Source organism: Megachile rotundata, chromosome 8 (genome assembly GCF_050947335.1).
Source record: "Megachile rotundata isolate GNS110a chromosome 8, iyMegRotu1, whole genome shotgun sequence".
Lineage (NCBI taxonomy): Eukaryota > Metazoa > Arthropoda > Insecta > Hymenoptera > Megachilidae > Megachile > Megachile rotundata.
The window spans coordinates 15,887,643-15,908,063 of record NC_134990.1 but is presented as its reverse complement, the minus strand read 5'-3'; the positions used below and the strand labels follow the sequence as shown (position 1 = coordinate 15,908,063).

The following is a 20,421-nucleotide window of genomic DNA, read 5'->3' as shown; positions in this document are numbered from 1 at the left end:
GCCGCGTCTGCCTGCTTCCGGTTCCGGTTCCTCTTCTTCCGGCCACCAAAAAAGGAGTTGCAACAGCGTGTTGTGTTCCAGCAACACGCCGCCTTGATCGGCGGCCCGAACGCAACCAGCTGTCCCGTCTGCCACAAACTCTTTCTCGGTGGCGAAGCTCTTATGGAGCACATGAAGCACACCCACAAGGATCCGAATGCTTCCGGCGTTGCCAGTAAGTATCTACGATAACCGAGCACCCCTCGATATTTCGTCCGTCTCGTTCTTTCTCTCTCCTTGCTTTTGCTCCTACGCGTACACGACATATCTTCTCTCTGTTTTTTGCACGCTAACGCTGCGACGCTCTCCGTCTATCGACTAACGCACGATCCGCGTTAATCGAATCTCTTACGCTTCTCGGACACCACGCGGAGGAAACCGACGTCGGCGCGTTATCGAGAGGTTACGCGACGACGCGGATTACGATTCGTTACGATTCCTCCTCGTGGTTTCCGACTTTAGCCAGGGATTCCGTCCGTTACCCCCACTTTCTAACACCAGCTAACGAGGGTTTCTCGCGAAAATTCCTTCGAGGAGAAAGAAAGAACGGAGATAGACGTAACGAGGGTGTCTTCTTAATTGCGAATAAGACTAAGAGAGTGTAAAGAACGAACGAGAAGGTGAAAGTGCTTGTCTGCGTGTATGTCTGCTGCTTGTGCGCGTGTTTGCTCGAGGAAAGGAACGAAAGGGCGAGAAAACGAGATGGAGAAAATGAAGGGAAGAGAGAGAGTTGGAAAGGACCACTCGTCGGGATACGAGGGGTGGTTCGTCCTTTAGCATTTAAGTACGTTTCACATCCCCCACCTAAGAACTTGCTTTGGCGCGGGCGATATGCACACATTGTCCTGTCACTTTCTTCGTACTGTTTCGCTGAACGGGAATAAGGGGGTGTAGCACTTAGCGCACTCGCCGACTAATACTTGCGTACTACTATTCGCTAATACAATACCGGTGCTTTAAGAAGGGTGTTTCGTTCGACTTTTGTGCGTGTTATGTCAAGTGTGTGGGCGATACGTATGGATAGACGTACAGAGAAGAAGAATCGACAAGCGCTGCCTGGCGCCGAATCGAATGAGAATCTCTTGATTTAAACCGCATGCCGTTTTTCGACGCGTCGCGTCTCGTTTCCTCCATCGTTTTTCACGACTAGACGGAAAAGAACGGGTGCCAGGCTCGTTCTGGTACGTTTCTCCTAGGGATGGTGTAAAGTGTTCAAGTAAAACGAGAGAAAGGTGTAAGTAAACTTTCGTCCGAATGCATCTTTAAACGCATAATTTCCCTTCGTCCGTTTGGACGATTCGATCCCTTCGAAGAGAAAACGAACGAATGAAAAAAAAAGTAACTAAAAAAAAAAATAAATGAACGGAAAGGGAGAGAAACGAAGAGACAGAGGGAAAAGAAGCAAACTAAACGAACAATGTGGGAGAAAATAATGAAAAAGGGGAGTGAGCGAGAGGGAGGAAAAGGGAAAAAGACTGCGAGAGAAACAGAAATAGAGAATAAAAAATACAGAGATTCGTCGAACTTTTCTTTGTGCGTCTATAAGCGTGCAACGAGCGCGCGTACGTGCGTGTGCATCTTGGTTTTTGGGCCGACGACCTCGCTCGTGAAAGGGAGTCAGCAACGGCAGAAGCAGCGCTCGGCGAGTCCGAGGTCAGTGCTCTCCTGGTCCTCGGCTATCCGTGTCTGCAAGGATTCTCCCTTCGCCTTCGAGGTCGACTGGAATGTCGACGTACGTACGCGCGTCTGTGCACGCGAATGCGTGAGAAATAAGGTGGAGGTGGAGGAGAAGGTAGAAGAGAAGGAGGAGGCGAAAGAGGAAAAAAAAGAGGAGAATGATGATGATGATGAAGATGATAGTGATGATAATAATGAAAAAAAAAGGCAAAGAAGGATGATAATGACGATGGTGATATGACGATCGTGACGATGATATGATATAATGATGATGATGATGATGATGATGATGATGATAATTGATGATGATGGTGGTGGTGGTGATGATAACGATGATGGAGGAGGTGGCTTTCGTTCCTTGGGAAGCTTTATCCTGCTTAGCATTGACCTTGAAATTGTGTCGCCCTATTGTTCCCTCCGCTGACTGCACAACCTCCGTTGTCGGGGTTTACATAGCGAAGCGACGGACCGCCAACCACCCGTGTCCAGTGTGCGGAAAACACTACGTCAACGAGGGTAGTCTTAGGAAACACCTGGCCTGCCATCCTGAGACCAGTCAACTTAGCACGAGCCTCAGGATGTGGCCGTGCTCGGTGTGCCAAGCCGTCTTCACCCACGAGAGCGGTAAGTATATTCTTCTTCTTATTCGTCTTCCTCTTATTCGACTTTTTATTTTTCGAAGCCTCTTATTACTCGAACGCGCGATCTCGTCCACGCGATCCTTCTTCCGGTATCCGACCGTATCTTCGCGATCTCGTTGATTTCGTTTCGACGCGTACGCGCGCTCTATCGAATTAACTCGTTCATCCTACGCACCGTCAAGACTAACCGAAACTCTCTCGAGACTCTGGTCTGCTTTACTGTTAAGGTTTGTTGAGTCACATGGAGCACATGAGAATGGACCCGAAGCATCAGTTTGCGGCGCAATACGTTTTAAGTCGCGCCGCCGCCGAGAGGCGGGAAAGAGAGATCCTGGCATCTTCGAGTTTAGGTATGATAAACGAGCCGTCGATTTTCTCGGTCCGTCGCCTCGCGATCGGCTGCTGGCAACGATCGTAACGATACATACGATTTTCGTGTACAGGTGCGGGATTGGGTGTGTTGGGAAGCCAATCGGGCGGACCACAAAATTTGCAACAACCACCGATGTGCCCTTCGCCGTCGGCTCACTCGGACAGCAGCAGCGGAAACGGAAGACTATCGTCGGCCGGTAGTGAACCTGGTACGCTCCGATCTTGTTCTTGAAAATGGTCCGTCTGGAATAACGATTAGAGTGTCGTGAATATGTCTTGAAAGAATAACCTACTATCTTAACACCGAAGCGACCTTTCTTTCGTACCACAACGTTTTAGTTCGCTGTAATTGTATTATCGTATGGAAGTACTAGCGATCTAAGTAACCACCGAGCTTCGAAACACAACGACAGTTATTGTAGTAAACACTATTACGCTTGATCTGAGTCAAATAAATCATCTACGAACTCCTGTTGTGAGTAATTTCGTCGTACGAACGTTCGGCTCACTCCGTCATTTTTTTCTCATCGTCTTTACGTACACGTATGTACTGTATTATACTAGCGCATTGTCCGACGATAACGAGCAACGCCGATTAGTCCACGTAGTCCGTAGGCGACGACTTTACCCGCGCCTGTCCGTTGTCCGTCGAGCGTACTAACGTGAGCAGACTTTTGCGTAGGTACCGGTCTACTCAACAACAACAACAATAACAACAACAACAACATGGCGTCGCCGGGGCCGAGCGGCAACAAGCTGAGCGACATGCTACGAGCGGGAAGCCAACCAGCCTCCGCGCAACAATACCACGACGAGATGCAGTCGCAACAGCAACGCATGGCAGTAATGGCCGCCGCAGTGTCAGCGGGTAAGAATCTCCTCTCTCTCCCTCTCTAATCTGCTTTTCCTGAATCGATCGGTCAACGGAATTGCCGAGATATCCGTTCAAGGCCGTCGATAGCGAAGTCTTATCGAGAGACGCGACGTCGCGAGCGACGACGGACACGACCGATTCGTTCTAATTATTCTCGATAAAGCATCCATGTACAATTACATTTTTACCGTCGTAAACATTTTTCTCATCCATGGTTCAAACTGATTCGTTCGAGGACGATCGAATACGTCGTTACGAACTTCAAAAAACGGCGATTCCACAGGTTTACAAAATTCTGTATCGCCGAATTTGTCGCCGGTGGACATGGCGTCCTTGGCGGCGGCGATGAGAATGGGAAACAACGGCGACATGAGCGGTGGCGCGCAAGGATCGACGGGACCTCAACAGCAAGGTGTGCAAGCAACCGGACCAGAACAGACGTTGAGAATGCACCAAGCGGAAGCTCTGTTGCGTTCTCAGGCGGAAGCTGCGCTCAGACTGGCTGTAAGTTCATCTGAAAATTAACCCACCACGAGAAACTTACGATTCTTGTCGTTTTGTAAACAGGTATCGCAAGCGGCAGCGGCAGCGGCCAGTTCCGCGGTTGGCGCAGACGTGAGACATCACCTGGGCCAGCACAACGGTGGCAACGCCTCTGGAATGCCTGGACATCACACGAACCAACAGATGTCTCAACAGGACACCTTACCGCCTGACCTCGGTAAGTCTATCGAGCTTAGAGTTCGCTCCAGCGAATCGAAAGGGTGTTAATAGCAAGGCGTTTCACAGGGGAAGCGCTGAGATTACAAGAACAGCGACTGGAACAGGCCCTGAGGCTTCACGGTGATCCTCGAGCTTTGAGTTTCACCATTCAGCACGTGGTCAATCAACAGAACAGTCAGCAACCATGAAAATTCAGTTACTACTGAGACGAGTGGACCCCTTGGACGTCGGAACAGTCGAACCTGCAGCAGCAGCAAGCTGAACGCCTGAATCAGCCGTCCATTCAATCGGCCGAGCGTTCGGCGACGCTGAACGATCAACAGCAGCAACAAGGTTCGTCTGGGATCGGTCTTCATTACCATCAGCAGCAGCAGCAGCAGCAGCAGCAACAGCAGCAGCAACAGCAGCAGCAACATCCTGAAGACCGTGGTGTCAAGAGGAAAGCCGACGACATGATCGGTAACTCTGACAACGTGTAAAGGACGACGTACACGGACGACGAACCGACGGAAACGTCGTTTATCGTCTTGTACGTCGCGTCGATTCGAACACAGGCGTCCAAGCGTGGTCACCCGCGAAAACACTAATGTCTCAGCAGTAAGAATGAAACGAATCCTTTGGAGAGACCTCGAGAGTCAGTTTCGAGGCCTCTCGAATTCTATTTTCGCTCGTTCGACGCGCGACGGTCTCGAGATCGTCGCGGGTCGACGAATCCGTGAATTTCTTCTCTCCGTGAACCAACGGGGCGAATGATCAGAGGTCATACGTATCTAGAAATCCGTTAGACGGTGCGTGACCGCGGCAGCCGTGGCAACGGTCTTTTACCGACGCGTTTTCGCGCGTTGATCGTGTTGTTCCTACTTCGGTCCTGGATCTAGAGTTCCTAGAACGACGATGCTCGCTGATCGAGAAGCCCGTCGTCGCTCGTGGCGACCGTCTTCTCCGTCCAGCGAGACGTCCCCTCATTTCGTCGAGTCGCTCTTTCAGAATTCTCAGGACTCGTTGCCACGGTCGCTATCCAGAGCGTCACCCCTGAAACGTGCCATAATATGAAACTGCTAACTGACGCGTTCGTCTCTGATCGTCCCTGTAGCGGGGACGTCGGAGCGCGCAGAGTACTAAGGTCTTTTTAGTACAAGAGCCGAAAACTCGTAGACCGATGGATGCCGGAGGACGACAATCGCCTCCGCTCGGTCTAAGGCTCAACAAACTAACCTATATACATATATACATATATACATACCTAAAAATCAACTTAAGGATCCCGGTAATCTTAGTTCCCGTAACGTTTAAGGCAAACGATACGCGTCTGATACGTGCGTGAACGCGGTCCGGTGAATCGGCGAATCGTCGTACGTTCGGCCGATTATACCGCATCCCCTTCCAGTTTACCGCGTGAACGCGGAACGAAACTGCAAAACGGACGGTCTGATCCGCGATCGAGTGGCGCGACGACGAACAAACTCGTCGTCGTCGTCGACCATCGACCACGTTAGTGATACATGTACACAGAGAACACGAAACCCTGTTATACAAAGAGACACGCGAAACGTAAGTTTTCACCGACAAGTTACACGACCGAGCACGCGCTCGCAAAACACGCACACGTACATACACCGGTACATATATATACATATATATATAGATACACGCATTCACACACACGGAATCTACTCGAGATAAGAATATAAATGCGCGCAACGTGTGCTGACCGACAGCACGAAAACTATTAGCTCGTAAGCGAACAAACAAAATATAATTATTACAAACAGTTATATTATATATATATTATATATATATATACATACAGAGAGTCTGAAGTGTATGATGAAAATAAAATGAGAGCACGGGAGGGTGGCTAGGAACCAGCCCCTCCTTTGTTGTACATGTGCACGTTTTCAAAGAATCGTTAGAGCGTGCGAAGCATTTTTCGTGAAACAAAAAAAGCACGCGAGAGATGACGAAGAACAAGAAAAAGAAGTTAAGAAATAATGATGAAGAGAAAGAGAGAGAAATTAAAGAAACTAAATGCTAAATATTATATATATTATATATATAAATATTATAAATAATAAATATAGGGTCTATGAGACTAGGATAAATTAGGCGAAAAAGAAATTGTAGCGAATGAGTTTCGCGTGCCCGTACACAGGTACGCGATCCCGAATAGCGTCGACAGGAGAACCAAGAGAGATGATGCCAGAGAGACACGAGAAAACAAGAGAGGAAACGAGAGAGAACGATCGAGAGAACGAGAGAGTACGCGTGCAAGATTTCGTGAATGAACAACGACAACCTTGGGATCGTCGCATAAGTGTGCGGGCACGTGGCTGAATGAAAGCGAAACCGCGCGAAAGAGAATGCTTCGTGAGCATCAAGGAAGAGAGAATGAGAAGGACGAAGAGAGAATGAGAGATTTTAGAGTGGCGTGCTTCAGGTAATCTGAGGTCCTGTGATCGTTATAAGCGAAATATTTTTTTATTTCCGGGTATATATCTGAACGCGTAAAAATACTTGCGTCGTTTCGAACTTTTACTTGCAATATACCGTTACGTTCTCGCAATACTTAGAAAGAAGAAGAAGAAGAAAAATAACAAGTAGAAGAAGACGAAGAAGGAGAAACAGAACAGAGAGGTGGATCGATTTAAAATACGAAGATGAGGATGACGAGGGAGAGGAGAAGAAAAAGAAAGTCCGTAGGTTTCACCGTGGAGCGAACTTTACAAAACTCGGGCCAGCCCCTTAATCCTTCAATACCATACACTATGCGATACCCCATCAATCCCGATTCCCCTTTTTCCGACCTTTTATAAAACTCGTCGACTGTCCGTGATGGGGTTTCTTTCCTGGACCACATGAAACGAAACGTTGACCATTGGAACCGCGGTTAAAAGAACGCGAATCGACAAAGAAGCTGGCGGTCCGAATCAAAAATTTATCCAAACTTCAACGAAATAAAAAAGTCGTTTCGCGAGACCAATTACCTACGACGCGTTCGATTTCTTCGTTTCTTCGACTGGCAATCGCGGACTGAAGAGTAGCGTGCCGAATTTTTTCTTCCCCCCGACAATCGTACGTCGACCGCGTTGTTGTTGTTGTTGTTGTTGTTCCCTTTGGAGATACTCGACTTTTCGTTTCGGGACCAGTTACGAATTTCTCTCTTACGTTCCACCCACCCCCATCTTCCATGTTGTTTCCTTTCGATTTTCCATTCTGTCCCGAGGTAACAAAACGTTCGTATCGGAAAAAAAACGGAGCAAAATTAAGAGGCAATATCGTTTAGAAAAGATTCCAAATTGTACCCTCGTTTCTCCGTTCCTCTTCAGGGGATGCCTCTTTTCAACCCCTTTGTTCGCCACTTACGAAAGTAGCCTAACGTCGTCATCTTCGTTGAACGTAATAAGAGACACGCGCCGAAAAGCCGCCGGATAGCCAGGCTTTTTTCACCATCTGGGACGAGAGAAGAAAAGATTGCTAAAAAGATTCATCGTCAAAGCTACATTTAACGATCGCACTCGCCTGGCGACTGGGACTCGAACCTTCAAACAAAATCCTTCAAATTCTTCGAAAATCATTTGGAACGTGTTCGAAAATTTCATAGATACTCGAGTTGCAGGCTACGCGGGTCGATCATTGGTCGTTCTTATTATAACATTTCTTGCGTTACAGGGCGTTTTTTCCTCGGATTAAGTAGTATGTAAATACACCTTGATATCACAAGCATAAACTGAGAATTTACTGGTAAACTTAAATCAAGTACATAATGCGAAATAGGGTTAGTTTCTATGTAAATACCTAAAGCTGGACGAGTGCATACACCTCGTTCACGCAACCAACGATAATCGTTTTTATCGAATCAATGCTTCTGTTCGTCGTCGGTGCACGCCTGATCCTTCGATGATAGCTTTCGCGATATCGCGCGGGCCTTTATCGAAACGGGCGCGTCGCCGATCGGGAAATTTTTTTTTCTCGACACCGGTACACACCTATACACACTCTACACGGACACTCTCACAAACACACACACACCTACACAGCATTGCGATGGATTGTACAGCTACGATAGGATAGATAAGTAAGCCTAAAAACACAAATTCTTCACACACTCGCACCACCGGCACCGACTAGCCTCCAAATTAAGACAGGGACCAAACGTTTGGCGAACATTTCCCGAGATTTTTCAGGAGGTATACGTAGGAGAACGCGACAACGGTTTCTTCTGGAGATAATCAACGTTTCCGGCGCGAACACGATTCGTTTGTTTCGGCAAAGGTGCCGAGTACAACATCGACAGAAATTCTCGAGTCGAAATTACGGTGCTTCGAGACCAGGAGGAGAGCTAGAGCAAATTAGGTGTAAAAAGAAAAAAATTAGGTGATAAAAGGAACAAAAATGCAATCGAAAACCAAAGAATAAAATTAAAGAAAACCTTGAGAAGATGGGTGAAGAAACGCTGGAAATCACGCCGACGAGTCATCTTTCCAAAACAAACGAACGGACAAAAGATTTTTCTACGGTCCCTCGACAAAACGAACAATCGAGCAAGAAAAAAAATCGATACGCAAAAAATATAACAATGGTGCACGATAGTAGGAGCGGAGGAAATGATACCAAGAGATTTAAAAAAGCAACAGCATCACCACTTTTCACCGTCACTTATCGCCATTATTCGCTAAAGTAAGCAAAAAAATATAAACTCAAAAAATTAACAACAACAACAATTATACAATAAACACAAACCACTACCAGCACAACGTCGAGATCCTTCATGACGGTGATGAAAACTGCGTGCAACGCGACGGTCATGAAACGATTCCAAGACGACAGCTTTTCACCGGTGCATCCTGCCGTGCGCCGAGGGTTGCTTTTTTATTCGGTACGAACGAAGAGAGCAAGAAGAAAGGTAAAAACGGTTCAGAATCGGTAGAAGAACGGGGCAGCCGACACAACTCCCCCGCATAAACATCCCCGCGCGATACGAAGGAATCATATTCCCGAGGCGCCGGCCCATGCCCCGCGAACGTGTACCATAATTATTAAAAATTAAACGAAACACACAGCAAGTTACAATAGCTCTAGTAGTGTATGTTCTGTAATCGAAGAATGATAAGCGAAGATAACGAATTAAAAAAAAAAATGGCGTGCTCGCCGTCGCAGGCGTGCCGGCAGAAAAAAAGCACAAAAAAATAATTTACAAATATATTGATTTACATATGCCCGTAACTCGTAAGCGGGCCGGTGGCGCAGAGGCGTCTACCTTCGACGGATTTTCGAGCGACCAACGAGTAGAACCTGTCCCCGGTAGCGGGTGGTAATTCGCTACGACGATTTTCTAGCGATCGACTCGAGAAGAAACGGAAACGTCCGAACGACACGAAGAATGAAGAAAGTCGACTCGCGACGAGCAAGAAGCGACAGGAGAGAAACCTACGAAGAAAATCTAGGAGCCGAGGGAAGCGCGCGTTCTGCAAAACTAGCCCGAAACCATAATCTTAATCTCTTTCATGTAAATTTGCTAAATGTTTAAATAATCTAAAAAATGCCATAGCCCGGATGCGCTGGTGTATACTCCCAGTGCATACACACTCACAAATACGACTCGACCTCACGAATTAAACGCAAAAGACCGTGTCGCCGATTCTCCGAATAAAAGGCGTCACGGTGAAATTGGTATTCTCGCCAAGGAGCAAACAGTTCACAAATGCACAACGACAGAATCACAGACAATCACACGCGAAAGAAGACCACCAAGCGCCGAGAATCGCCTCGCCGCGGCGACCACGAAGATAGAATCTCGTCGAGCGGTAGATCCGCGATATCTCGGTCTCGATACACAGTCGAATCGAAGTTGCCCTGGTTCTCGAGCGTGCAACCCCGCGCGCTCACACACTCTTCATACACAAGGCGCGCTCTCCTCGAGCGTGTCCTACACTCTTGCGCCCAGCGCATGCACGCACACTTACACGCTTACACGAGCTACACACTCGATTACACTCCGTTACACTAGATTACACTCGATTACACACGCTACGGATATGTAAAGCCAATTGATTTTGTAAATTGTCCATGAAAACAAAAAATTGATCGAAAGAGCGGACTTTTAAAAAATGCCAGAAAAACGATTCGGCCTCACACGGTACTTTTTCACTGAGCGTCAAAGATACATCGCGGAAAGAAAACGTTTACTACCGATTCGTTTGAAAAGATCCGCGCGTGGATCGTTGCCGATTCGTCTCGCTTCGAGCGCAGAGGAATCGTATCGAGCGGCAGTGAACGAGGATTTACGGTCAATCACGAAAAGCAATTCATTCGAAAAAGAAATAAAAAAGAAAAATAGTGGAATAACACGATGCAAAATTCGCGGCCTTTGGCATACGTTTGGATGCAGAACCGATGATGAAACGGCGTTCGCGTCTCGACGCGGTCGTCACATTGCATCCCGGACTTGACGCCAAGATACCCGAACACGACGCGACGATCCTCTTCGAGGGTCGTCGAAAATATAGCGCGAGGGCAGGTAGCTCTGGAACCACCGACACGACCAAAGACCAACGACCAAAACGGTGCGAAACGATCACGCGTCCGATAGCAAGCTGGACGCAAACGTCAAAAAGGGTGGTGATCATTGATCTCGAATCTCGAGAGCAAACCCTGCCCCGCGTCATCGAACCAACTTACATAAATAAACCATTCTATAGCAAGTAGCAGCGGCATTAGAAGGAAGAGCCGTTGTTCAAACTCGCGGCTTTACAAGCAAAAACCGTTGATTTGTTTTCGATCGGGTTTTAATTTTTTAATGAAATAATCTCACGACGAATGTACCGCGTACGATCATGAGCCGTTCGTGGCAAACGCGTACGCGTATATTCGTCAACAGTGTGTATCGTAAGTGCGCAGCATATGATAAAACCGACAGTCTAGCAGTGCGAGCGCCTCGGCGGCATTCGCGTTTTCACGCGGTGTCCCTGACCGAGCCTCCGTGATTAAAAACCGGAATAAGTTGTTTCAATGTCCACTATATAAACGAAGAGGCATAGCTGGTAAGGCGGTGGGTTTGCGTTCGCCGTTCGCCGTTAGCGAATCGCTCGTTCGTTCGTTCCGCGACGAAGCCACGCGTTTTTGACGAGCGAAGCGCGGTCGAGAGATCGATCGCTTCGTTCGATGCGTACACCGGATATATATCCCGGTACAAATTGGAGGCTGTTGCGATCACATCCCCGGAGTTCTAAGGACCCCTAGCGCGAACTTAATCGACAAACACTTTGGAGCAGCAAAAAGCGATCGGAGAATCTCACCGATCGATTTGGCAAACACTGATCAAGTTCGGTACTAAATTCAAAATTCTTCGAAATTCCCCGGCAAAATTTGCGTCGATCGTCTTGATTCAGGCACTTTGGTACACGCACGGAAACCCGGCTACGAAAGGAAAGACGAGAAGACGAAATCTTCCTACGAACGAAACTCGAGCAGAGTAGTAACGTGCCGTGAACATGATCGATCGAGACGTCAATCGATGAAGCAATCGTCGACGACGAACGCGCGAACCCACCGTGCTCTGACTCGTCGTTGAAATCCGGCGGGTCGACGATCTGTCGGATTTCGCGACGAGTCGATACTCTTTTCAAAATATTCTTCAAATTTTCGTTCACGGAAATATGTTTTCTTTACCCCGGCCCCTTTATCGACCCCCCGTATGCGCGTTCGAGGGGAAGACCGAGTCCACCGATTCTCAATTGGCGGAGAACGCGAATCGAAAACGAAGCAGTCAGTGTAATTCGTGATTCAATAACGGCGGTAAAATTAAACGATTGTCCGTTTAGTAGGTGCCTTCGTCAGGGTTTTCTGTTACAGTTAAACGAACGTTCTCAAGTATAACTCACAACTAGTAGTACTATGGTAGAGCAGTTATTACAGTGTACCACGATAAACAGTTAACTAAGTAAGTATACAGGAAGCACGTGGTCTTTTTCAGTGTTTACAGTCTCGTCGTACACCACCGCCAATCGCGTAGTGGAACGACCGGAATACCGGATTCATTTCGTACGCAATTTCCTTCGTCCCGACATACCCCGTCCAAATTTTCCCTCGGTACGTTTCAAAATTTCTCGACGAACGCGCGGTCTGAACATTCGGCGGGATCAAAATTCTCTTTGAAAAGAAACAAAAATGAAGTTCTATAAAAAAAGAAAGCCAATTTCCTACTCTTCCGATCCGACCGCCGTTTCCCCCTCCCCCAGTTCCCGTTTCTTCCCAAGTCCAATCAGTATTTAACGGAATAAATATGCTAATAAGTGTACTAAGTGTTTGTAGTTTAGGCAACGTGTACGTTGTATACTCCGAATAGGTTGAGAGAGAAAGGGACCGAGAGTGCGAGAGCGAGCGCGCGAGAGGGAGACGATTGCACGGTGGAGTCACACATATTTAAACTAACAGATAATAATTAATTAATTACAGTACCGTAACCATTTGTCAAGTCAAGTTAATTAACAGGTAACCGTAACGCATACACGCATAATTATTAATTAAACGTACTCGACTCTATATTCTAAGGACAGGAAGCGATCGCACCAGCGTCGCGTTTATTCGATAAATCGCGAAGGCACTTACTAGGGAAAAAACGAGCTGAAGGACTGCGGTACTCGGACACGGATCGGGGGGTGCTTGAACGACCGTCGAGTCGCGTTTACGGTCGAGAACACCTTCGACAAACACACGCGAAGCGAAACGGCGGACGTTCAAGTTTCCCCAGTTTTTCATTAGTCTTTCAAGTGCAGCGTTCAGTTACTTCACTTATAACGTTGCTTTCAACACGATACAAAACACCCCGCCACCCATCCTTACAGATCAACCCATTCACCGTATCCTCGTTCCACGGGTTATCTCTCAGAGCCCGTCACACCCAGTTTCACGTGTACGCATTGTTTCAAATTCGTTCGATGTCTCAATGCTTCGCGCGGCGTCCATCGTTTCCCCCAACTAAAATTCCTCGTTCGACAACCAACGTTAGATCGAAAAACTGTTGATACGGTTATCGTGAAAAAATCATTTTGAAGCAAACGGGTTACGATCGACGTTCGCCAGCGAACAGCCAAAAACGACTTGAGTTTCGATTTCAAACGTTTACGTACGGTTAATTATCGAGTAACACAAACGCAAATTATCGTTGATTTTCGGCGCCCGTTTTCGTCGCGTTTCCATCGTCTCCAATGAGGATGAAACTATCACACGTTATCGAGAAACTGCGAAGCAATTGGTGATAAAACGGCAGTCTAGCACGATGCGACGAAAATGTGCGTGCAGGTTTAATGGTATCGATTGAGTTTGGTCGAAGTCCCCTTTTGGGCAAATTATATATCGACGCACTTCCGGTTCCGCGGGCCTGTTCGAATTCAGACGACCGGATCGAAAGTCTCCTTTCGTCCCGATCTTCCATTCGAAATTCAATTCTAGTCAAAAAAGGGTACAAAGCCGGGGCGAGTTTTCGTACGGCAAAATCGGTACTTATATTTATCGAAACGATTCGAACGGGAAAAATAAGAAAAACGAGTTCGAACATCGATCGCTCGCGAAGAGAAGGGATGGAGACTAAATCTCGCGTTGATCGAAATTGGCGTAAAGGGAAAAAAAACGGGGCCGAATTCTGAAAGAAAAATGGGCCAGCGGGACCGTACACGAAAAAAAAAATATCCGCGTTGTTGACAAAAGGAAGTAGCCTCTTTTCGTTGTAATCAAAAGTCGGCCAAAGTCCGATCGATCCTTGTATAAGCAAAAACGACACTCTTTCAAAATCGTAAAAAATGGATGTACGGTGCGAATGAATCTTTCGAAAGCTTCGATGATAAATTGTTATTGTTCTGTCGTGTTTTCTTTCTATTTTGTAAAATCCCGTTCACGCTTTCTAGCGAGGGCTGCGAGATCCCCGAGTCATAAAGATCCAGCATTTTTCGAACGACCGAAACGTCGACGCGACGAGGGGATCCGCGAGGCTCAAGCGTTTATTAATCCACTATCTATTATTATTATCGCTATTACTGCTATTATTATCATTATTGCTATTATTGCTATTAGTTATTAGTTATACCGAGAAATTGCTAAGAGGGCAATTGGAGGCGTATTTTTTCGAGAAAAGCGAGAGCAAGGTACAAGTTCGCTCGAATCCAGGCCATATTTTATTATTATCGATCGTGATCTTTGAAACAGCGAATCGAAAAATCGGTAGTAAAAGGATAGTAGCCACGTTTCGAGATTCTTTTTTTCAGTTTCTCTATTATCCTTTTGTTTGATATAGCGCACATAGATTTATATATATATATATATATAAAGAGAGAGAGTTATACTCGTTAAATATTATATATTATTTGTACACTTATTTATGCACGAAAGAAGCGCGCGTTTCAAAATACTTGCCAATTTTTTTGTTCCGCGTAACTGGCACGAAAGTTTCTCGATTTTCTTTCTATTTTACGTTCGATGTCTTCCCTTTAATTTTAATCTTACGCGTAGTATCGCGCACGACTGACAGTTATACGTACGTCACTGACACTCGTGTCGTTTGTTAAGCTTTATCGTAGAAAAATCCTCGCCCGTAATTTTGTTTTTTCATTTTAACGAAAAATCGCGCGCTAGAGGAGAACAAAAATATATTCGCGTTATACGTTCCTTTTTGTCTCTTTTATGTATACCATATACATACATCCTCGTTCGAAGAGTATCACGGAAGAAACTGGCGGCAATTTTCAAAAATCGACGCTCTTTTCGAAATAAAATTAAAAATTGTTCGTCTTTCGAAAAATTTACTGTGTATAATATTGTCCCGTGTACTCTTCAAACGCACTTCGCAAGGTTTTTATTCACCGTTCGAGTTCCTACAGAGAAGCGGAAAGAACATTTTCGACAGAATTGAGAAGCGAGTCGATCGGTGAATACGAACACCGCGTCGAGTTACGTTTGCTAGTCAGAATTGGTTAAAACGAAGGATGAAGCAACAATCTAGGAAGTTTATTAGTTACTGCCTATTAATTAATTCGTTTTATTAACTAGTGTAATGACACGGCTCCGATGACCACGAGCCATACGTCCTTAAGTAAGAACGGATAGAAACGTACATGCACTCGCGTAACACGTATACAAAACTACGGTTCTTTAGTTACTATTAGAAATGTCGCGATTTCTCCCTTTTCAATTAAATTTCTTCGCCATATTTCGGCTCTAAATCGACGTTCTTAGCTTTCGTTCGCGACCGGTATACTATTACTACCGCCTTCATTTTTTTATTACTTTTAATTTTCGTACTATTAGTTACTATTACTATTATGTTTATCCATTAGTTTACCATCGATATGCACATCGGAAACGTCCATTTGCGCCGGTTTGGCCTTTCTTTTCTTTCTTAGATTTATTTGTCTCAATGTGGTTCCTTGACTGTGGTTCGCTATCGGCCAAACTATCGTCCTTAGGGGCGCGAAATCTCTGAAATACGCTGACGATTGTCGCAACAAATTTAGGACACGTGCATTTATTAAATATTATCGTTACCTATTGTTCCGTTGACGAACCGTTGGAAGTCGACGCAGATTCAAAATCGAGCTCGATCGTTCCAACGGTATTTTATCGGTTGTCATTATCATTAGTTAAAGCTACTATTATTACCACTATTATTAGTTATCGCCATCGATTCTTGATGCGAGCCTATCGATCGGCGAGAAGGTAACCGTTTCGATCGCTTCTCGTCTCCAAAACCCACTGTCCTCGTCAACGAAAATCTCAGACAGTAGCTCCTTAAGCGAACGCGGAGACGGGAAGACGCGATGAAATATTTCGAAGAAAGGTTAACATCCGAATGCGATAAAGAGCTGACACTAAATTTCAACGCGCTCCGGACGTCGGCGAAACAGCGTCGACGCTTGTTTCGCCGAGGTCCTGGACGCGCACACTTTCGAAAAAGCCGTATCCACGAGAATCCTCGAAGCGCCGCGTACGTAGTGAGCAGCGTTTACAATTTCGAATTTCGGAAATGGTCGACGCACAAAAAAAGTAAGAAAAAAGGGAAAACAAGCTAGGAAACAATCCTGAAAAGAAACAACGTGAGAAATATAAATATATATATATACAGTATAGAGCGAGGAATAGAGAGATAGCGAGAGATGCAAAAAAAAAATAATACGAAACGATAATTCACCAAGTCTCTTTCGGTTACGAGCAAGTTCCGCATTGTGTAGGATTTCTCATTAAATGGTTCTATGTATGATGATACATGTGATGCAATATCTAGGAAAAAGAGCAACGTTTTCGATGATTGCGAGAAACGATGAAATGAACAAGCTAAACAATTTTAGAAATCGCGAGAGCCTTTTTTGCGTAAATCTATTCAAAACACAACAACCGTCTAGGATCAACAACTGATTTTTTTAAGTTTCTACATCGTTACATTCGTCAACGAGTGCTTCCGTGCGACGGAACCACTTCCGGGCACACGCGGAAGAACAATTCGAAATTTATAACTCTTACCGTGCCATCGGCGTCAGCGCGACGACCGGTGGGCAGTGTTCGATGCGATCGACTACTTTCGCTATCGGAAATCGCAGAAATATTCAAAGCGAAGAAGTCTTTCCCTCGTTACAAATATCTTCGAGAAAGGCGATCTTCGAGATTAAAATTTGTTCGTTTGTATTTCGAGGGAGCTCTGTTTCTCTAAAAAGAAAAACGCTTAAATTAAATTCCTCGACGAGTTTACTCGAGTAAAGAAACAGGGCTGCCAAGCTTGATTAGACATATCAAAATAAATCGATTATTTTCGACCGTCTAGAAGTAAGAACGTTTTAAAGCGTTTCGGATACTCTAGTAGAGGTACCATTGAACACTGCAAATCAATAGCAAAAGGAGCAACCTATGTTACGTATAAAAAGTGTTTCGGGCTTCCTGTAAAAAGGCGTGCGAGCTCGTTTCGAAGGTTAGATCGGTTTCGTGAAAAATTCACCGGTTCGGCCGAGACCGATCGTCGAAATTGTTCCGCGACGAGAAAGAGATATTTTCACAGTCTCGAAAGTTGTCGAAGGAGCTCGCACGCGAGCCGAGTCAGAATTAAAGCCGTTCGAAGTTCGAATTTCGAAGAACAAACTCGACACAAGTTGCGATCGAACGACTGTAAATATACTATAACGTGAGGTAGAGTAGAAAATTAAGCGCGTATTTCGCGAGAAAATTTTGTTCTGGTTGCGAGCGCCGTTGGAAGCTCGTCGATTCTGGAAGCACGCGATTGGCCAGCCTAAAATTTCATGTCTTTTCGAGATCGAAGGCGAAAAAAAGGCTGATGTATCGCGAGAGCGATTATCGCTGAAATTTTGAGTGAAAGGATGCGAGCGTTGAATACAAAAATTACGTGAGCGAGAAAGAAACGCGTAAGAATGCGAATATATCGAGCGAGAGGAGCGAGTGAGAGTTTCGAGTAAATCGTGAGCGCGAGTGAGCGAGAAAGAGCGAATGGGAGGGAGAGAACGTGTGTGAACGAGAGAGTGAAAACTAAACAAAATTTTACTACCAAGTGGACTAGAATCGCAACCGATGGGCATTATTAAGCGAAAATAAAATTTTCGGAGCGTTTTTTCGACAAAGAAAAGCGTCCAAAATTGTACCTATTTTCATTTTATAAATTATATATATATATGTATATGTATATGTATATGTATATGTATAGATATACGACGACCTAAACGATCATTATTGCGAAGATGTAATGCGAGAGAGAGAGAGAGAGAGAGAGAAAGAGAAAAAAGGGCGGAAGAAGAAAGACGATGACGTTGAAGAAGAAAAAAAATTATTGTATCTATATTCGGAGGTGATCGATGATGTATTCGAGTCGTGATTATTATTATTATTATTATTATTATATATTATGATTATTGTGTATAGTTAAGGAGAAAATGGAATTTTAGACAAAATTATTGAACTCGAAGTATATAGGGAGCGCAAATAGTGAGAGAGCGAAAGAAAGCGAGAGAGAGAGAATGAAAGAGTTGCGAGAATTTTTTTTACGGTGATTGCACACTGTAATTGTCGGCAGGCACAAAACGAGTCCCCCTCCCCTCGAGCGAAAAAAACGAGTAAAAGAAAAATCTTTTGGCTAACGGAAAGGTAAAAAAGAGGAAAGGTAGAGAGCACATGCGACGAAAATTAAACAGACATCCGTTTCGAGACACGCATATAGAAGCAACAATAGCAGGCAATAGAGTTTGGGTTCACTGGAATGATTTCTTTCTTTACACCAAGAATTTTCGTACAGGAAAAAACAAAACGACTCAGATCTTTCGTTTCTTTTCGTGCAACGATCAAAAATAACAGAGAAAACAAAATAGCCGATAATACAAACGAACGATATATCTATATATAAAGATATACATATATGTATGTATGTACGCACGCATACGTACATCCAATGCAGAAACGCGAACGCGTACGCGATGTGCTTCCTCGTTCGTGACAATGTCGCCCGATCGAACTTCCATTTCCGACGAAATCCTTAACGATCGTTACGAAACACCCCCGGTTTTTATTTACACCTTTTCTCCCGAACCAGCAACGGAACAAACGCGATTCGAAACCATGAAAGGGCGCATTGTCGCGTTCCAGGACGAGCAGAGGAGGAGAGGTGACAGAGGCGAAAAAAAAGAAAAAATAGCTCAGGCAGTGAGAGATAGAAAGAATTCGATATAAAACCGCGTAAGACGAGCGCGACGAAATCGCGGAAACGAAGCAGTACTTTCCCGATCGCCATTTTGATCGAACTTCGGTTTCCCCTCGCGATCGTAGGCGACTGTTATCGGTTTTCGACGCTCTCGGCACCGCGAAAAATGTCCCTCGGTCGACGAATTTCGGACGGTTTCGGTAAACTGTTTGGCAGCTATCGGTCAACGCGAAAGTAAATTGCTCGCGAAATTCAATAGGAAAATTCTAAAGGAGATGTTGACCGGAGGGGGCAACCTGTAATATAGCGCCTTTTCTTTTCACCGCATCATATCCATTTTCCTCGTTAACTTTTAATTGATATCCCTTTCCCCGAGCACCCCTTAACTCCTCACCGATATCTTCCTCCAACGGCACACCCCCTCTTCACAGCCACTCCCTTTATAGTCCCTCCACTAGCGAACCGATTAACCAATGTGAGTGAATGTGTCAACACGTGCTACAAGGAAAACTAGCGGATTTCAAAGAGGAACAGGCGGAAAAAGAAACAAAATCGTAATATCATAGAGAAAGCGTCGAGCGAACACTCTACGACCCGGAGGAAGAAAAAATCGATCGATCGGAAAAACGTACACACACACACATTCGTCGGACTGTGTAGGGACATTTTGCATCAATTGTGTAAACACGAGACAGAGGGAGAAAGTGTGCGTGTGTGTGAGAGAAAGAAGTCAAAAAAAAAAAAAGGCGAGAGAGAATGCGCGTGTGGAAGAGCGAGAGCGAGAGGTAAAGAAGAGATTAAAAAAAAGAAAAAGCGCGAGCGAGAAGAATAAGACGACGGAAGCTAAAAGGAAAAAAAAAACAAAATGTATGAACGAACAATTGATACTGTCTTCGTTTTTTAAGGTCGTTTCTCCGTTCGACACGCTACTATATGACTATTGACATTTGTCATTGGATTATTACCGACGACGATGAATTGTCATTATTATTATTATTATGAAACTATTGCTATTATTATTATTATTATTATTATTATTAACATTTTATTATTGACATTATTATCACAATTTATTATTGCGATGATGATTATTGCGATTATTACTATTGTCATTATTATTATTATTATTATTATTAATTATTATTATTAATTATTATTATTACGTGGTACAATAAAAATTTAATAAGCATTCGACGCGTACAAGTCTCGTGACTATTATCACCTTCCCTTTTATCACCACACATTTTCTAGTCGTTATCCAACGCTGACCTCTGCTTAGCACGAAAATAACGATAACTCTATCGTGCGAGAATATATCAATGTATCGAAATACTTTCTTTATCGGTCTCCTATTACAACACGAATAGAACACCGGTTTACTCGAAGCTTTCTCGAATAAATGAACTCCTTACGAA

At 44.9% G+C, this 20,421-nt stretch overlaps 1 protein-coding gene across 5 annotated transcripts in view; it reads left to right on the top strand.

The window, feature by feature from the left end:
* dati (zinc finger protein datilografo) overlaps positions 1-20,200 on the top strand; it is a 59,387-nt gene extending 39,187 nt beyond the window's left edge. For 2 of the 5 annotated variants that reach the window (XM_076534803.1, XM_076534802.1), the window contains exons 6-13: positions 55-214; positions 2,128-2,340; positions 2,585-2,707; positions 2,801-2,938; positions 3,400-3,597; positions 3,887-4,107; positions 4,171-4,324; positions 4,393-20,200. In XM_076534803.1, coding sequence (XP_076390918.1) covers positions 55-214; positions 2,128-2,340; positions 2,585-2,707; positions 2,801-2,938; positions 3,400-3,597; positions 3,887-4,107; positions 4,171-4,324; positions 4,393-4,514 — 1,329 coding nt within the window. In that variant the 3' untranslated portion in view covers positions 4,515-20,200. The remainder of the gene's footprint in view (positions 1-54; positions 215-2,127; positions 2,341-2,584; positions 2,708-2,800; positions 2,939-3,399; positions 3,598-3,886; positions 4,108-4,170; positions 4,325-4,392) is intronic. The other 3 variants (XM_076534804.1, XM_076534806.1, XM_076534805.1) reach the window with 3 other exon arrangements.
* Positions 20,201-20,421: the final 221 nt, after the last annotated feature.